Here is a 17,834-nt window from a genome sequence, read left to right as displayed (position 1 = left end):
GGGTTTTGGGGGGGGGGAGGAATGTGGGAAGGGGGAAGGGGGGGGAGGGGGGCCCCTGTGTCGCCGGGAAAAGAAAGCACAAAGCCACCCCCCACGCCTTCCCTGAGGTACCTTTCAGGTAGGGAGTCAGCCAGGGTGCAGTACACTGCAGGCCGCAAACAGGAATGAGCGGAGTAGCGGTATGGGTACAACGCTCAGCAAGTACTTGCTATGGGTATGGGAGGTCTCGGTGTCTCTGACCGCCTTGGCTGTTCAGTAGTAACGTTAGCCAGGCCGGCCCAGCTCCCCAGCGGCCCGCTCAGGTAGCCTGAAAGTACTCGGGCTCTAGCGTGGGTGTCAATGTCAGGTTGCTAGGGGGTTGCCTCTGGCCCTCTGCCTGTGCGCAGGAATCAAAGCGCCGGGGAAGATGGGCACGACAGCCCCCCAGCACGCCCCAGCAACGCCAGGCCAGCCAACGTTAGGCTGAGAGCCCAGACAAAGCCTGGGGGGCCTGAGCTGGGAAAGTGGGAGGTGCTGGGCTCGCTGGCTCGCTGGCTCGCTGGGGCCCTTAGGCCCTGGGGGTGCGCGCCGCGCCTTCCCTTCCCTTCCCTTCCCGCAACCCGACCGCTCTAGGAAGGAACCTTAGGGTACCCGTCTTCGGCCCACTCTCCTCCACGCTCGCGTTTTCTAGCCTTCCGTTTTCGCTGAAATTAGGCAATCCCAGCGATCCCATTGGCTCTAAAATAGAAAAACAGCCCCGGTCGCAACCGCATCCCCACCCTCCGGCTGCTCCCCGGTAGCCCAAAGTCGAAGCTGGGAACCCACGGAGCTGCTCACCGCCTGCCAAACAGCCACGGGAAGGAACAATACATCCGTCAGAATAAATGAAATACCTGACTCAATGAGGGAAAAAAGAAAAACAAGAGGGAGGAGGGGAGCATCGTGCAGACCAGGGCATGGCGCAAAGCAGCTAAGACAGATCGACATCATAGACGGAAAGCCACAGAGATCCAAGATTCAAACGGCCCGTCTATCAGATTCAGAAAGCAGCGATGGCATCTGCTTTTCCCTCCCTTGCTTTGTGACAGCCAGGGACGTGTCTCATTCCATTTGCGATATATCATGATCTCTCAAACAACAGCCATCCCTTTTTCCTGTTTTGTTTGTTGCGTTGCTCGCCTATCATAGACGTGAAGCGAAGTGTACATCGTTCCAATAGTGCGTCCTGTGCTGAGGCGGCCGAAGTATTGCTCAGTCAGCTCGGTTCCTGTTGGAAGACGCAGGATCGCGGCCCAGATGAGCATGTCGGTCCAAGAAAATAGTTGGCTGCGCTGCGGTACACGCTTGCGTAGCTGTGAGCAAATCCCGCCGCGGGAATGCCATGTCAACTCCTCAACCTGAAGCCAGCGCTCTTGGACAGACGGGAATACGATACGAGCACCAGCCAGTCCTACATTACCTGATTACCTAGGTATCTGCATTTGCGCCGTCGCCGCGTATTCATGTTCGCCTGCCAGGCGGAAAACCTGCTGCTGAGTCGTAATCCAACTCGTCGCCAACCTATTGCCGTACGCGACTGCGTCATGTACGGTCAACTGAAGGCATGTGCTGTCAGTGAAGGAAGCATGTACATCGGGAATACTTGCTGAACAGCCTCCATACACACGAGATTGACCACAACCATCGGCTTTCCTGGGGAATCCGCATGAGTCAGACTGGGGGAGCACACTGCCCTTTTGCCCAGATGATGTGCATGTCATCGCCATCCATCTTCCATCTATCCTACCCATCCAGCTTACCAGCACATGCTGCCGTAAGGCATCTGAGGTTTTACGACGCAACACTTCATTAATCATCATCAACACCACCCACATCAGTCACTCGTCCAGCCATCCGCACGAGGAAGGCGGTCGACTATCCGCCGTCGCCGAGCTGCCTGTTTTTACGGTTACCCGACACAACTCAAATCATTGCCCATGTTTAGTCCTTCGCTTGTTGGGCCTACCTCCTCCTCAAGGTATTCTTGGAAATGTCCGAGATAGGCAAGCGACGCTTGGTCGCATTAATTGATTGATTCTATCATACGGGGCAAGTAACGTACCAACCACTAGGTACAGTACTGTACAGTACATACGTGCACAGGAAGGCGGTCAACGGCCGGCTGCTACAGTCCATGTGCCTGCCTGCACGACTACCGGATGATCTGTTTGCGACGGCATCCTTTGCATCGTGTACGTGGTCGCCGCAAAGGCGGTGCTGTGCTGGCTCTGCCCTGCTGGTCGGTGGTATTCCCGATGCATTCAGACCGCCTTTCAAGAATGCCTCTCAGACCTGTCAAGGCCCTCGAGGCCGCCTTAGTCCAGCATACTTAGTGGTGGATACAGGATTCCGACCCGCCAGCCCGGATTGTTACCGGTGCTGGTCCCTGCCCCACGCCTCAATCTAGGTGCGCCCAGATCGCTCGGTGGGCCACAAGGTCCCTGTCAAACTCGCTGATAATTCTGCCGGACGACACTCTGGCCTCTTGTCCGTGCAAACGGAATAAGCCCCCTACGAGCACCCATTTCATGCTTCCAGAGCGACTATCATCATACTCAAGTATTCACGGTCCAATCTCAACGTGTCCAGACCGGGCAGCACAAGCACCGTACTGTACTGGAACGTCGCTTCGCAGCCTCCCCGCATTTGGCGAGTCAAGACGCTTTCGTTTATTCACAGGCCATTCCGGCCGAGTGAGACACAGGAGATGAAACATGGGGTTAATGTGTGGTGATGGATCGACCGCGGCGCTGGAATCTTTGTGGCGTTCGCCCCCGACCCAGCAAACAAATAATCCCAGCTTGGCCCCAGCTCAGGTTGCTAAACCGCCGCTGACGAGGTGGTGGTCATTTCTCACATTAATTTTCCTACCTATCGTAATCTCAAGTGTCTCCATTTCTGAGACACAAGCATCTGATTTGGCTGGAATTACGAAGCTAGGACAGCTGGAAAGGCGACTGTAGCAAAAAAGCAGTCGGTCACCTTGTTTTGCACCCGAGGTAATTGGTCGGCCGTGGACTCGGTGACTCGCCGGGCCGTCGCACTGGACGAGTTTGTTTGGACGATTTAGAGGTGTGACCTGCCTATCGCAGGCCATATCGCCATACAAAAGAAAGTGTGGACGGTGCCATGCCTTTTGGCACGGTCCTATCACGGTGTCATATCGTGAGATCTATTGCCCTTACTGTCCAAGCAGGTAAAACTCTCCTCACCTCCTACTCATTGACCCTCGGGTGATGAGTCTCCCCTTTTTTTTCATGGTGATTTTCTCGCGGCAGATCTCCCGCGAAACCCGCAGTGAGGCCTATTCCTAACATGGGCTACGGGCTCCCCACTCGGGCTGCTCCCGTCGGGAGGGAGCGACCTAACAACTTAACAAGACTGAAGCGGTGGAGCACCACTCTCCCGGTGGAGGCTAGCAGAGAGTCCTCCCAACACGACTCGTGAAAACGAGCATCTCCCGACATCTCACGAGCCACTACCCACGGTTGTACCGAATTTTAGCCATCGGTGTGCCGTCGGTCGAGCACGAGGCCAATTCCTGACCTTGCAAAGAGAGCCCAACCAGACCAGCAGCCACGGATGGTCGCCGCGGGATGAGGAGGGTGGGGGAACAATGGGCAACTCCTTGTTCTCCCACATATCTGAACCCCCAAGTGCCAAGTAGGACTCGTTCACATGGGACTTGTCACCCACGTTCACATGCCCCCAAAGTTTACAAGAATCTATTTCTGGGCGTCATTTATGCGCAATAAACAACCAAGCGGTGGTTGCGCAATATATCTCACTAGCTACCAAAAGCTCAGGTGAAGGAGCGTTGAGAATCACGGCATGTTACGTGCGGCACATGTGGAAGGATTTGCAACCAGTCGTGTCACACCTTTTGACATCCGCAAGTCGGCGACTCGTGTCTTGAGCGCCTTTGGTCACCATTCTGAACTTCCCACATCTCGTTACTAGCCCCGGTAACGGAGTGGGGGACCATGTTCTGCCGTTTCTTCATTTCGCGCAACCCATGAGGCTTGAGCGACATTTCATCCCAGCCCGTCTGAAACTCGAAGTACCTTCAATGTCAACAGATTTACAAGGGCTAGAGGCATGGGCTCTGAGGGAGAGTGGGGTGTTACCAAGCGGTATTCCAATCCGACTCCCGCGGAAATCCCAGAGCGCTTCATTAACAAGGGGTTTAATTGCAACTGTTGCCAGTTGCCCGTTCTAACCCCTGCTGCGCAGTGGCCCCTAGTTACACCGTTTTGGAAGTTTGGAAACCTTCTAGATTATGGGACAAGGTATCTCGACTCCGCTGCTAACTTCGTTTGCTGCTAGCTTCATGGCCCAGGAGGTTGGAAGTATCCGCAATCTCATTTCCCTGGGACCCAGCGAGCTGTTCCCGGATCTGTCATCCATGCTTTCCCCGAGGCAGAGATCAACGAGTCTTGGGACTCAACTTCCTGTCATCGGCCTCCCGAGGAAATGGCTCGGGTCAGATAGCGTCCGCCCGAACAGCTGGTAATGATGGCGCAACCGGGCCTTCTCCCCAATGTGGATTCCGTGGATGTCGTGCTGGGAAATTAGACCTCATGGGTATCCAGAGACATGGACACCGGGGAACAGGGGAACAGTGTCTTCCTCCTTCCTTCGTCGGTTGGCATGGACCCGAAGCTTTGGGGAGCACGCGGGACTTCATTCGGGATCAGATCTCGGCGCCCTTGCGCCAGCGGGGAGGCAACGTTTCATGATCATATGAAGATACTCCGGGAGTTTGAGCCAGCTCCAGTGAGCAGTACAGGCTCTTGCTATCCCACAGAAAAGACCTTCTGGGGAATTAAATGGCCTCGATGGAGCAGCCTCGGGGGCTTTTGGCTACGTCAACGTTTGGTGACGCAAAATAGACACTCGTCTTATCAAGGAAGCGGATCAATTCTGAGCTTTGTTATCAGGACAGTTTCCATTCAGATATCGAATGCTCTAAAGCTCACTAATAACTCTTGAGCGACTTGTTCTCTACTACATGATTGAGATTTGGGTGTTGCTACAGTCGTGTTCTGAGCATACATTCATTGCAGCGGCTCTGCGACTTATAATCATTAAGTATCATCACCTACATCTATCAAGTGTCTGACTAAGCCACAAATCCTTCTTAGCATACAATGTGAACATGAATAATGCATTGTCTCCACGTCAAGATAGTGTGAGATATTGTGACGAAGCTGTGAAACGTTCATTTGAATATTGTTGCTCTCGTGGCGTCAGATAAGAAGCTTCTTGACCTAGGTTTATTAACTTGAAGACGCGAAATCACGTATTTGTCCCGTTGAGTATCAGGACTTCTAAGTTAGGCTCTATAAACCCTTGGTGACAACTCACACACCGGACCATGGATTTTGCGAGATGCTCTCTAGTTAACAAATAAGCGAATCACAAGTCACTACTACGCTTGAATAGTGGAAAGTTGTGACTTCGTGAACGGCTCGTCAACACCGTATAACATATCGTAGTTTCTATGTCATCAACAGTAAACGACCAAGTCATGACAACACCGAAAATGCAACAGTTAAACGCCCCCAAACCTCATTGTGTTGGGCCCCCACGCCCTGAACAGACACTGAGATGACGGGTTTGGGCCAATCTTCGGATACAGCGCGACAATTTCCCGGCCAATCAGCGACTGCAGCCCACGAAGTGAATCTCATCACAAATTGACCGATCAAGAACATTTACATCTCAGGTCGTTGAATCTCATGAGATACCAAGCTTCAGGAAGGCGGCTATAATACCATCCTAATCAAGCTGGCATGACCGTCGGTTGACGATCAGTTTCTTGTCCTGGTAGTAAGGCGTTTATTGCCTTCGTAACTTGCCAAGCCTTATTCAAAATCAACAACACATTACAGCATCACAGACCACCAACCGGCGGCTAGACGAACAAGCTTTTGTGATCAGCAACAACTCGCCCCCGGAGAGCTTTCCACCGCCCAATAGTTCACTGAGGACACGACACGCAGAGGAAAAAGGGTAAAGGGTCGTCCCGAAGCCGAGTCGTCGGCCAAAACCGATATCACACACACAACGGGGGCCGTGATTGTGATGAGTTTTACGCTTCTGTGGTGTGGGCGCCAATGGTCGTCGTGCGCTAAGGCACGATCGCCATCCAACATCACATTTTCGACGAACCCAGACCCTTATTCCCTCTTCTATCTTTCCCTCCTTCATTTCCTCCCTTTTTTTTTGTTTCTCGACCTGCGCTAGAATACTCACGAGCTCCGTTGCCGCTGTTTGCGACGCATTTTTTCTCTCTCTCTCATGGTTCGGGTGTGACTTGAAGAGTCCGGTCCGAGATGAGGAAGGCAATGCGGACCCAACACATCACATCACAAGCGGTAAAGGGGGTGGTGCTCTCGTGCGGATGAGACCTCCAGCCAAAAAGCCTGGTATTCGTCGGGGGATTTCTTCAGGCTTCCCCATAGGGACCCCCTCATGCACATTTCTGTGCTTCTTCCACCGTCTGCTGGCTGGCGTTTCGCCCCGGTGAGGTGGCTTTCTGCAAGGCGTTGCTGTCTCATGCAGGTTCGCCCCGGGGGAAACAGAGGGCGAACATACCCATGGCCCCCCATCCTACATCTCCGTCGCCATGTCAAACGGTCCGCAACGTCCGCCGCCGGCCGCCAGCTCCTCCAGTGAGGCGCGCGCGGGCGGCTGCGTTGGTTGGGTTGGGCTGGGCCGTGCTGGGCCCACCCCACGCCCGTCTCCTATTTCCATTGTGAGCCTCCTTTTCTACATCTTCTCTTTGTTCGGCTCGTCATGCAGCCCTGCCCGATTGACACAGGGCTGGCTGTCTTCTCCCACCATCCATCGCAACCGCTGGCTACCTGGTTACCTGCATGGTGCTATGGGGCTTCATACATCACCTGACTCCCGACTACACTTCCTCATGGGAATGTGATCTTGTTGTTGTCAACTGTGGCTCCAGATGTGTTGTTTCTCCTTCTCCGATGTCGTTGTTGCCAACGGCGTATCAAGCCAAGGCATGCTGCCAGTGGTGCGTGACGGCGTGCTGCTTAGACTGAGGTGTAGCGAGCTATTGAAGCCCTAACCGTTTCTTCTCAGTGGAGTTATCGTGAAGTGTCCTGCTGGCAACCCGGCGGTGAGGGTCCTGTTCTAGATTGTAAAGCAGCAAGCCGAAGTTCTACACCGCTATCTGGTGGCTCTGGCAAGAGGGAACATTCAACATGTTGTCGAAGTTCGCACCAGTGGCACGGTCATAGGACCAGTTCTCGAAAATTCAAGTTGGTATTAGCTATGGGTATCTATTTGCATGCATGACCGGAAAGTTACCCCCCTATGGTGTCTGACACGATGGATGGCCTAGCTACTCGTAAAAAAGCCGAATTTTTTACCGTGTCCGAACGCCTGTCCTATCGTTGCTGTCATCTGAATGATTCAAACTCCGGGAAAGCCAACCTGACCTGCAGTTTCTCTCAGATCGTTAGGCACGGTCCATCCATGAGTTACAGCTGCACGAGTGAAGGCATCTGCAGCCTCGCCAATGCCGTAGCTACCTCCCGGACCGTCTGTTCTCTCAAGTCGTGCCGGCCGAGGGTCCACGGAGCACATCGCCATGCGCACTTGTAGTAACACGGCTTCCATGGAATTCGCAGGCGTCCACCCGTTTGTTGTAAGGAGCTCCATGCACATTGACCCCCCTGTCATATATGTTAGTTAAGTCATACATTACACAGTATTTTAATTCACACAAACCCGATAAGACGTGGCCGCCTCCATTTTGCATGAACGGGAGGAATCGGGGCCGGATCACTCGAACGAAAGGCGGACTTATTGGATACTCGCGGCCGAAACGAATCTCGAGAACAATTGACGTGACTCCTGCCTTCTTCATGTCCTTTGCCAGCGGTAACTGAGAATCGAAGCTATGTAGTTCGACAATCCACTGGAACATATTCTCTATATTGTCGACATCAATGTACCAGCCAAGCTCGTGAAGTGGTGTTCGAGCTTGCACCTCGGCCAATTTCTTGATCTCTTTACCAATTTGCTTCCTAGCAAGGTCGGTGGCCCAAGACGGCGGTTGGAGTATCGGGAGAGATTTGAGATCAAGTGTTCCCGGCCGAAAATCGGTCAGGGGTTGGCCAGTATACGCTGGTGTTAGCGGTCGTGCGCATGGTTTGATAGGCTCAGTGCTGGAAATCCGGGAGATTGTCCTCTTTTGAGGGACCGTTGTGCCTTCCCAATCAAGTAGAAAATTTATATCTTCGGGTTCCTCATCATCGCTCTGGTAGTAAACGGGGTCATCGAGCTCCTTCCCTTGTTTGGACTCTACCGCTTGCCCCTGAGGCACTCGAGCACTGGGAATCGCGGCAAGTGGAATTTTGAGTTGCGTTGCCTTTGGGCCTCTGACTGTACGATGAGGATCCTGGATCAACATCTGGGGCTCTGGCTTTTTGTCTTCCTTTGGTGGTACGCCGGAGTGTGAAGTCAACTGTGGATGAACCGTTTGTTTTGCCTGTTTCATGTAGTCGGCTACTGTGTACTCGACGTACCGCTGGACGAAGAGATATCGACACTGAATCCAGTCGACTTGGGCGACAACTAAGTGGGGGGTTGAAGACACATACTCATCAGGGGCATTGATGATCTCATTCAAACTCAAAGCCGAGTTCAGTTTGAGGGAAGCGTTCGGCCACGTAGTAGCAGCACCTCCAGCACCAGCATAACCAGAGCTGGTATGGAATTCTTGACTGAAGTAGACACCGTTCCCAAATGCTCGACCGTTCATTACCTCGTTGAAGTCGAGGCCATGGCGAAGAATACTATGCCAATTCGATAAACGACTTCCGTGCCAGGCGAATAATGTAGGATATTGGAGATTCTTCCTGGCTGCTACCTCGGTCAATGCATGACTGAAGCGAAGTTCCTTGTCCGGCGAGCCCTGCGCAAAGCGAAATTGCACCCAGCCATCCATCTCTGGTATCTTTTCGTTCTCGCGGAACTTGATGGGAGGTGTATTGGCAAGATCTGTGGTGGCCGTTGATCCAGTATCATCGGGAACCGTGCCATTTACGTTTTCGGCAATGTAGTCGACTTGGAAAATGCAAGAGCGGTTAGAAGCAACGATCCACTCGAGCAGTGCTGCTGCAGCCGGCGATATCCTCTCCCATGACCTCAACCGACTGTGCGGGTGGCGAGCAAGATGACTTCTGGATTCTATGATGGATGGCAAGGTATCCAATACCAGGGACATCGCCAGCGACTTTTTATCCTCGTCTAGATCATCGAAATCATCCTCGTACAAGGCCATGTGCATGATCTTGGGGCCAGGCGGGCCCTTTGCATGGGGTGTTTGCTGGTCTGCTGTTACGCCATAAACGGCGGCGGCGGCTGGGCCAGCTCGTGAAGATGACATCGTCAGGGGGTCAAGTACTGATAGCCCCATCTTTTCCACTTCCACGGTCATTGATCGTGTATCAACATTAGTGATATAGCCGTGATGGATCCGGTGTAGTTGGTGAGGAAGTTTTTCATGAAAAACAACCCATGTCTTTCCGGCTAAACGGTCCATGTCCTTGAAGTTTTCGACCTTGACTCTTGCGAAATCGGGCTCAACCTTGACTTCGATGAGTGAGCTGTCATCTTCATCGAAAGTCATGTGTGGAACCTTGAACCGAAGACCGACGGGATATTCACGGATAGAGCGTGACAACGCCTGTGGCTGACCAGGCTGCCAAGGGCGGTTCATATGGGCTGGATTCTTGACGGCAGCATAACAGAAACTGACCAAGAGATCGACAACGTAGGGTTGAGTCAGGATCTCATGTTCGATGCTAGGACCAAGACCCAATGCCATATATTGAAATAGACAGAGAGGATTTGCGCAGACATATGGCTTGAGGGCCTCGAATTGTTCCTTCAGTGGACAATGGCATCGCAGACAGAACTCGTTGCATCTGACGAAGTATCGCATCGCAAATTCCATCGCAATCAGAGGCATGCTTCGCTCGCCCGTGTCTGTTAAATGATCCACGAGCAGGACAGGCGGGAGAGCCTTGGATGTCTCGCTAGGGCTCGTGTCTACTTCAACTGAATCCATCTCCTCTTTGGCGTCAAACCCTCCATTCATAAACCGAAACATCGAATTTGCGCGGTCCCACGACATTCCTTGATTATTGTTACGAAGCTTGGCCAAAGAAAGGAATGCTTCATTCATGTATTGCTCGAGCGAGCTGGAAATGAAAAGTTTCTTAAACTTTTCTTGACTGTCGCTCTTATCGCTAACATTCCGCGAGACTGGGATGTCGAAGACTCGCTTGGATGTTGCAAATGCTGCGAGGGCCTGGTGGAGTGATGGCTTGTACTTAATCGACTTTCCAAAGCGAAACTCCACATTGAAGCTCGATGCCGGTCTCTGAATCACACTGTCGAACATGGGATATATTCCGTCGATTCTCATGAGTAGAATGACATAGTCAGCATTGTCGAGATCCCAAGCTTGCAGAGCTTCTTCAGAAAGAAGCAGCTTGCTGGCGCGGATTGACATGGATATGATGCTTGACCGGGAATCAGGTTCAAGGCCACACAGGATTCCGATCTTGAAGCCAGCTTCACGAACCTTGCGAAGATCTCGCTTCACTCGTTGGCTCATAGCCAGGCCAAGCTTTTGAGCAGCAGAGACCGGGACGGAGGCTTCAAGACGAGCGGATGACAGACCGAAATGCTGGTCATAGTCAAATCCGTCCTCGTCATCGAAGTCATCATCGTACATGTCGTCGTCTTCTGCGTCAGTCATTTCAACATCATTGTCGCCATCGATGTCGGGTTCGTCTGAGCTGGACGCCAACGTTCGAGTCAGATGCTTTGTTGCAGTCATAATCATCTCCAGGACGGTCTGTCCAAACGAGAACGATCCAAGCTCCTGTAGGGCTTTGGCGATATGTGACGGGACATCTTCACTATCCGTAAATATGAGGAAATGATTTCCATCTGGGTATTCCGAGGTATCTGCAGTATATAGTTAGCAGGGCGCCTACTGCAACAAATGAACAACTGGGCGTGGCAGACACACATACCTTGGGCAAGGAAACGGATGTCCAGTGGCGAAGCAAGAGCAGGATGTTCAAAGGTGGCAGTGAACTCTCCATCAGAATCTCCTCTACTAACGGAGGTAACGTCGAAGCTCTTTGTCTCCTTGACCTTCACCACAGCCGCTCTTACGTCGGCATTAAAGCGCTTAATCGACATCCTCAACTCCTGGCTATGTCAGATTATGATGAATGTGGGCTTTCCGTAGAACATTGCTTTGAGGATGGCAATGAGGTGTGACTTGCAAGTGACGACGAAGGCTGTCACCTGGGAGATTGAGCAAATCAACCTGGAAAATGCTGTGGTGATGGAGGTGAGAGACGGATGACGACACAATCCCTGAGGCAGCCGAGCAGGTGAACAGATTGGAAAATGTACCTCGGAGATTGTAGAGGAATCTAGTCACCTTCTGTGAGTGTTGCCTAAGGTGAGGGTGGGAGCCGCTTCAATCCCTTTGAGGATAGGGAACAAGAGTGAGGACAAGAGCGCCGCCTCAACAGACCGAGAGTGTTATTGTCGAGCGCTCTAAAGGAAGATAGCTGACCAAGCGAGCATGGATCAACATGAGAGGACGTCGTCGATAGCACCAGAGGGGGATAGTAGTCTCACAAGCCTTGGCGATGAAGGCTGTGTCTGTCTAGTTGGTGGTTACCTACGATAAATGGAAGTGCATTCTGGAAGGCTACCTGGTTTATGGGGAAGTTTGTTCCCGATGACTGTCTAGGAAAGTGCGGACGACAAAAAAACCAAAAAAAAAAAAAAAAATTCAAGGGCGCATCCAGAGTAGAAGATCAAAGTCCCGGAAAAAGATAGGAGCAGTGGACCTTCTTGTTCTAGCTCTTTCTTCTTGATCCCGGCGAGCTCGGTGTACAAGACCATTTACTTAAGTGAGGTTTGCCCAAGTCGTCGTCAAGTGAACGAGGCAGCGGGGTCACAAGGCAGCCGTCGCCAGCCAACCAGTAATCAACCAAAAGGAGCCTGAAACAGGCGGTAGAAACCCTCGCAGCCTGACTTGCCGAAATTAAATTCCCAGTATTGTAGATGACAAAAAGAGACCATTTTTTAAACAGAACAAGGACTCTAGTTCGGTACCTTCGATTTCCTTGAGACATCCTGCAGTGGTGCTTGATACCAGAGACGACACTCCTTGCCTTCCCATAACCACAGGTATGCTTCGACAAGGTAGAACTTAAGACACGACACAAGGATCATAACTGCCTAATTTACTCAAGCTATTGCTGTTTCTCTTTCTTAGTAAACATAGGTAGCCCTGTCAACCAGGACTGACAGATCTCTTATGTAGGTAGCTCTCTTAATTAATTGAACTTATGAGTATTGGATATCCGGACAAATCCCATGCAGCCTGGTATATATTCAGGACTAGACGCCGACTCGTTGGCCAGGACCTAGACAATTCTAAGAATGTTGCCACAACAGCTCTGGTAACACCTTCAAACTCCTATATCAGTTTGACGGTGGCAAATGTAAGGTACTGGATTGGATGAACTTCCAAGACTTTGACAGATCTATCTAATCTATCCAGTGGATCTAACCCCACCATCATGAACAACATCTTTTGGCGGGGTAGCTCTTCTCCTTACTAAGAGGACATACATTCCCAAGTCCCTCTGAACGACTCCTTGATCCTAAATCGATAAAGCTCCTTACAGAGCCTCCATCTACAGTCTAGTCAAAGAGTCAACACCCCTAACCTCCCTATTCATATAGAAAGTGTTCGCCATGCTCATCAAGGAATCCCATGCCGATGTTCAGACCAATGCCAATGGCGTTGACAGTTCCATGAGTGAGTATCAATGAAGATATCAATGCAAGCTCAAGACCATGAAAACTTACAACTGTCTTAGGAATATTTCTATTCCATCCGACTATCCCGGGATACCCTAATGCGTACGCCATACCTCAATTGTCTTCTCAACGAGGCTTGCTTGAGTCCTTATACTAAGAACTTTTCGTAGACGTTTCCCAGGAGTCGTTCTCTTCAGCGAGATCTATCAAGGCAAGACGCTCCATCAAGCCCCAATCTCATTGAGCACATACTGATATCTACCTAGTGACTGGGCCTGTCGCTCGATTTGCTCGCCAGATTGCCGGCCAGGGGTACATCGTTGCAGCACCAAGTAGCTATCACGACTTCACCGGGCCCGAGCCGCTCGCGTACGATGGACCGGGAACAGATCAAGGTAACGAGTGGAAGATCAAGAAGGCAAGCGTCTAGTCACCGCCCGAAGATATCGAGTCTAGAAAGCCTGACCTCCTTTCCTTAAACAGACACTCGAATCCTATGACGCAGACTCCTACAAGACAGTGGATTACCTCCTGAGCCTGCCGACCTGCACCGGCCTCATCGGCGCCACAGGAATGTGTCTCGGCGGCCACCTCGCCCTCCGCGCCAGCGTATGCAGAGCCCCTACCCCTTTCTTTAAGATTCCTACCATCCGACCCATCCCCTGACTAACGTAACCTCCCCAGCTCGACGCCCGCATCTCCGCAACAGTCTGCTACTTCGCGACAGACGTGCACTCGCGCACGCTAGGCCCCTACACCGCGGCCGACACCTCCGCGGCCGGGCCCTCCGGCTCCAAGCACACGATCGACCACCTGGGCGCGCTCAGGGGCGAGGTGGCCATGATCTTCGGCATCAAGGACACGCACGTGCCCGACGCCGGCCGCGACCTGATCCGCGCCAAGATGCGCGCCGCCGGCGTCGTCTTCAGCTGGCACGAGTTCGCGTGGGCGCAGCACGCCTTCATCCGCGACGAGCTGAGCAAGGGCCGCTACGACCCGGCCATCACAAAGGCGTGCTTCGAGGTTCTGCTCGAGCTGTTTGGCCGCACGCTCAAGGTCGACCTGGGCGCGCGGGAGGGCTTGCCGCCCGTGGAGCACGTCTGCTGAGCTGGCTGGAAGCCATGTGAGAGGACTGGGTAGCTGGGGGATAGACATGTCATTTTTATCACGACAATGGGAGGTATCTACTGCCAGAGCTTGATCAAAGTAGAAAAAATAGAATTTGTAGTCTATGATATCATGACTGACTGTGTCTATGTGTGTAGCCGTCTTGACTATCTCTAATATGCAAAGCAAATAACTCCATCATGACACAGATGTCATAGTAAGCTTCTGTGAGCTAGACCCGGACGGATCATATGTGTACCCTATGATACATGCAACAGCTATGCTGTAAATCCACCAAGATTTCCATCGCTCCTGAGCGATGACGACCATTTCCTCCTCAACGTTGTGGCCGTTAGTCATTATATACTAAGGAATAACCTACGTGCCAGGATACTGGCGCGTGGTGGAATAGCCTTGTTGTCCTGGCTGAGTCCTAGAGATGCTTTGTCCCCTGCTCCTCGATGTCGTGCTGGGAGTGGGTGCACTCTGAAGAGGATGGGGCGCCGCAGCTTGAATGGCTGCTAAGTTGTTGCTGCTTGATCCAGGGGGCGAGTATGTCCTGGACGGCGGGGGAAAGACGCTGTAGTTTTGCTGAGAAGAACCGCTGGCAGGATTACCCAGAGGCACCCCGGCAAAAGTCTGAGGCTGAGGCGCTATTCCGTTCTGCGACTCAACATCGAATGATCGGACGCGAGGGTTGTACTGGGGAGAGTTGTACTGACTCACGGACACTCCGGGCATGTTGTCGCCAAGCGGCATTGGAGGGAGACCTTCACCAGGCTTTCTTCGGCCGCGCTGACTCTGGGTCTTGGCAAGCAGTTCTTGGCGAACTGTTTCGATGTCATTCGATCTCTTGCGGTCGAGCGACTCCTCCCGCTCGTTCAAAGTATCATCATCGCGGTTGTAGCCATACTGATCGGCGACAGTTGAAGCGGCGTCCCGCATGTTAAGCTCTGTAACTGCCTGTTGTTCAGTCTTAGTCGGACTGCCCGAGGCGTCTTGAGTTGGCTTAGAAGGCACCATACGAGCCGCGTCCTTGTCCCGATCAGCCTTATCACGAGCCGCGGCAGCAATAGCATCAGAAACGGTAACGGAGTAAGAAGGGTTGGTGGGTCCGCCAAGTGGCTCGCCGCCACCGCCAGGACCATTGATAGGAATCTTTTTGAGAGCCAATGCCAGAGCACACATGAACTTGGAACGACGTGAAGCGCGAACTCCTTCGTTATGCCAATTGGACTTGTGCTTGATGGCAATCTTGAGAGTCATCTTGTCCAAGTCGTTGACGCTGCCAACACTGATGGCAATATCCGGCATGAAGTCGCGAGAGTTGTCAGAGTTGCGAACAAACTTCTCCATCTCCAGTCGGAGAAGCTCAATATCCTCGAAGGAAGTATCATAAGAGACGTTGACATCAATGACTTCCTTCATGGCCTTGCTGCGGGATACGTTCTCAATCCACAGATTGTTGAGGATGATGTTTGGAACCTATTCGTTCACATTAGACTTTGCCTGGCAGACAATTTACGGACATCACACACCTGAACAACTTGCATCTTATCAATGCGGGTGAAAACGGTATAAAGCAAAGAGATTCTCTCCACGATGAGTTGCTCCTTCTCAGGACCCACAATGTCGACTCGATCCCCGACATCGTACGGGTGCTTGACGAAGAGGAAGATACAAGAACCGAGGAACTCCTGGGTAGTGACTGCAAAGACGAATGAGAGAGACAGAAGAGCAGTACCAGCGGTGGCCAGGGTGGTGATGAAGCTGCTCTGGAAGAAGGCGACTGCAACATGATTAGTCATTGTATCCAGACCATTGAGCAAGGCGAGCACTTACGGAAAATGAAAACGACGAGCAACAAGACAAGGAAAAGCAGAACCGAGTCAAAGACCTGAAGTGCTTGGCCGATGTCCTTCATGCTATGTGCGATGGCTTTCCTCTCCTTGCCAATTTCGACCACCTTGCGAATCATCTCGTCCAAGCTGATATCTCCGTTCTGGTCCGAATCAATAGCCTCAAAGCATTCCTCAGCTTCTAGCTTGTGTGCTGGTCCAAGAACTTCAATAACGTCGTCGCAGGACAGTGAGTCCTTGCCCTCGACCACAAAGGACATCCAAATTCGTCGAGCCAGGGCCTCTGAGGTGCGTACCTTCTCCAGAGCCTCGACGACAATTGAGTGGGCGGAGTTGGGGTTGAAAACCTGCTTGCCCGTGATCTCAGAGGCAATATTTCCAAAGACAGATGTGACCTTATCACCAATTCGCGCAGCGTTGCCAATCAATCTCATTGGCGTGACGGACCCGGACTTCTTGTGGCCACGCTTGCCCGCTAACATCATCTCGATGCTATCATTGATGATGTAGTCCTCCTCGCTGAACTCGTCACAGTACATGGGAAACAATGTCCTCGAGGCATCATACAGCAGACCAAGCAGAAAGACTTCGTGCTTCGAGTCCTTGATCCTGTTCGCGAACGATCGCTGGTGGTAGGTGATGCTAATGAGTTGGACAATAAATTTCTCGCCGAGGAAAACAGCAGAAGAGGCGAAAAGAGCTCCTAGGATATTTGTGATGACTGAAATCCATTCAAACGAGGTGTTCTTGAAGAAGTTCTTGAATACCAGCCAGGAAATCAAGGCCCAGATGAATAGAGAGAGCGGAATCTCCAGGTTCTTGAGGACCGTCGCATACTTTCGAGTACCAGAACTAACGACGCCGCAGAAGAACATAAATACGCCGGGAAGCAGATGGGCGACTATCTTGGCGGCCCAAACACTCAGCCATGAGATCTCGATCCAAAGAAAGAGGTAGAACAGGCTCGGGCCCATGATGGGTTTGTCGTTGGCATCGGTAGCAGGTGTTCCATCGGAGTTCTTCAACTGTCCACCGACATGGATGTCATCCTTGTGGCCAGTGACGGGAAGCAGAACGAGAGGAATGGCGAGCAGAATGGCGACCGGAACGACGTAAACGAGGTAGCGAGTGATGACGGAGAAGCCAATGATCTTGTTGTATAGACGGCCCATCGCATTGAGGGACATGTCGTTGGAGCCCCAGCTGCCTTGTCGGCCCTTCTCCTTCAAGTCCTTGTGGACCTTGCGCCTGCCCGCAGGGCCTTTGTTGCTACGAGAGCGGAAGAAGCCTTTCTTCTCGCTCATGTCTTCGCCGGCCATGTCGTCGGGGAGAGCTTGGTTGGGCTTGCGGGCGCCTGTAGAGGAGCTGGAAGTGGTGACTTTGGTAAGGGGGATATCGCCGTCGGCATTGCCCTGGTACCCCTGGTTGTTGAGTGGCATGAAACCCATCCTGCCAGGTGACCTCGTGGGAGAACGTAAAGACATCGATTTGAATGGTGGCTCCCTCCAGGAGTCAGCCCTTGCGGCAGGGCTTTAAAGGGGCACGCAAAATTCGCGGGGTGGGTGACGATCGAAGGGTTTTCGCGGCGTGTAGGAATGTGGTGGGGGTCTCGATGTGCGCCGCGATGTCTGGGAGTGAAACGAGAGGGCTGTAAGGCGCGGTACAAAGTGATTGATGAGCGGATATCAAATCCTTCTCGAAGTTGGAATGCTGGAATGCAGAGTAAGGGTTGTATGGCAGCTCCTGGCTTTTCTAATTGAGGAGGAGACTTTGAAAGAAACTGGAGCGCACAATGAATGGGTGTGGCAACGATCGCACCGCAACAAAGACTCTCAGCGAGTGTTGGTGTTGTCCGTTACGAGCGTGAGTCTGGGTAGCGCGAACCTAAAGATTTTTAAACGGCCGGGTCCAGCGTGTGACGTTATGCTCTGAGTGGAGCAGCCGCCCACG

General features: G+C 52.3%; 3 protein-coding genes across 3 annotated transcripts; 1 reads left to right on the top strand and 2 right to left on the bottom strand.

Moving 5' to 3' along the window:
• Nucleotides 1–7,458: 7,458 nt before the first annotated feature.
• On the bottom strand, nt 7,459–11,271 carry UCRPA7_8269 (putative ubiquitin conjugating protein; the record flags this gene model as incomplete). Its single annotated transcript, XM_007920786.1, has 3 exons — nt 7,459–7,721; nt 7,777–11,031; nt 11,100–11,271. The coding sequence occupies 3 exons, from the start codon at nt 11,269–11,271 to the stop codon at nt 7,459–7,461; spliced, it is 3,690 nt and encodes a 1,229-aa protein (XP_007918977.1).
• Nucleotides 11,272–13,491: 2,220 nt separating this feature from the next.
• On the top strand, nt 13,492–14,025 carry UCRPA7_8268 (putative dienelactone hydrolase family protein; the record flags this gene model as incomplete). Its single annotated transcript, XM_007920785.1, has 2 exons — nt 13,492–13,527; nt 13,603–14,025. The coding sequence occupies 2 exons, from the start codon at nt 13,492–13,494 to the stop codon at nt 14,023–14,025; spliced, it is 459 nt and encodes a 152-aa protein (XP_007918976.1).
• Nucleotides 14,026–14,458: 433 nt separating this feature from the next.
• Nucleotides 14,459–17,368, bottom strand: UCRPA7_8267 (putative serine threonine protein kinase protein; the record flags this gene model as incomplete). The annotated part of the gene is made up of 4 exons (XM_007920784.1): nt 14,459–14,494; nt 14,752–15,510; nt 15,564–15,814; nt 15,868–17,368. 4 exons carry the CDS (start codon nt 17,366–17,368, stop codon nt 14,459–14,461), a joined length of 2,547 nt encoding a protein of 848 aa, XP_007918975.1.
• Between the last annotated feature and the right edge of the window lie 466 nt (nt 17,369–17,834).

This window comes from Phaeoacremonium minimum (genome assembly GCF_000392275.1).
Source record: "Phaeoacremonium minimum UCRPA7 unplaced genomic scaffold PA7_03_scaffold_582, whole genome shotgun sequence".
Classification (NCBI taxonomy): Eukaryota; Fungi; Ascomycota; class Sordariomycetes; order Togniniales; family Togniniaceae; genus Phaeoacremonium; species Phaeoacremonium minimum.
Note: the sequence above shows the minus strand (reverse complement) of the source record. Positions and strands in the feature narration are given on the sequence as shown.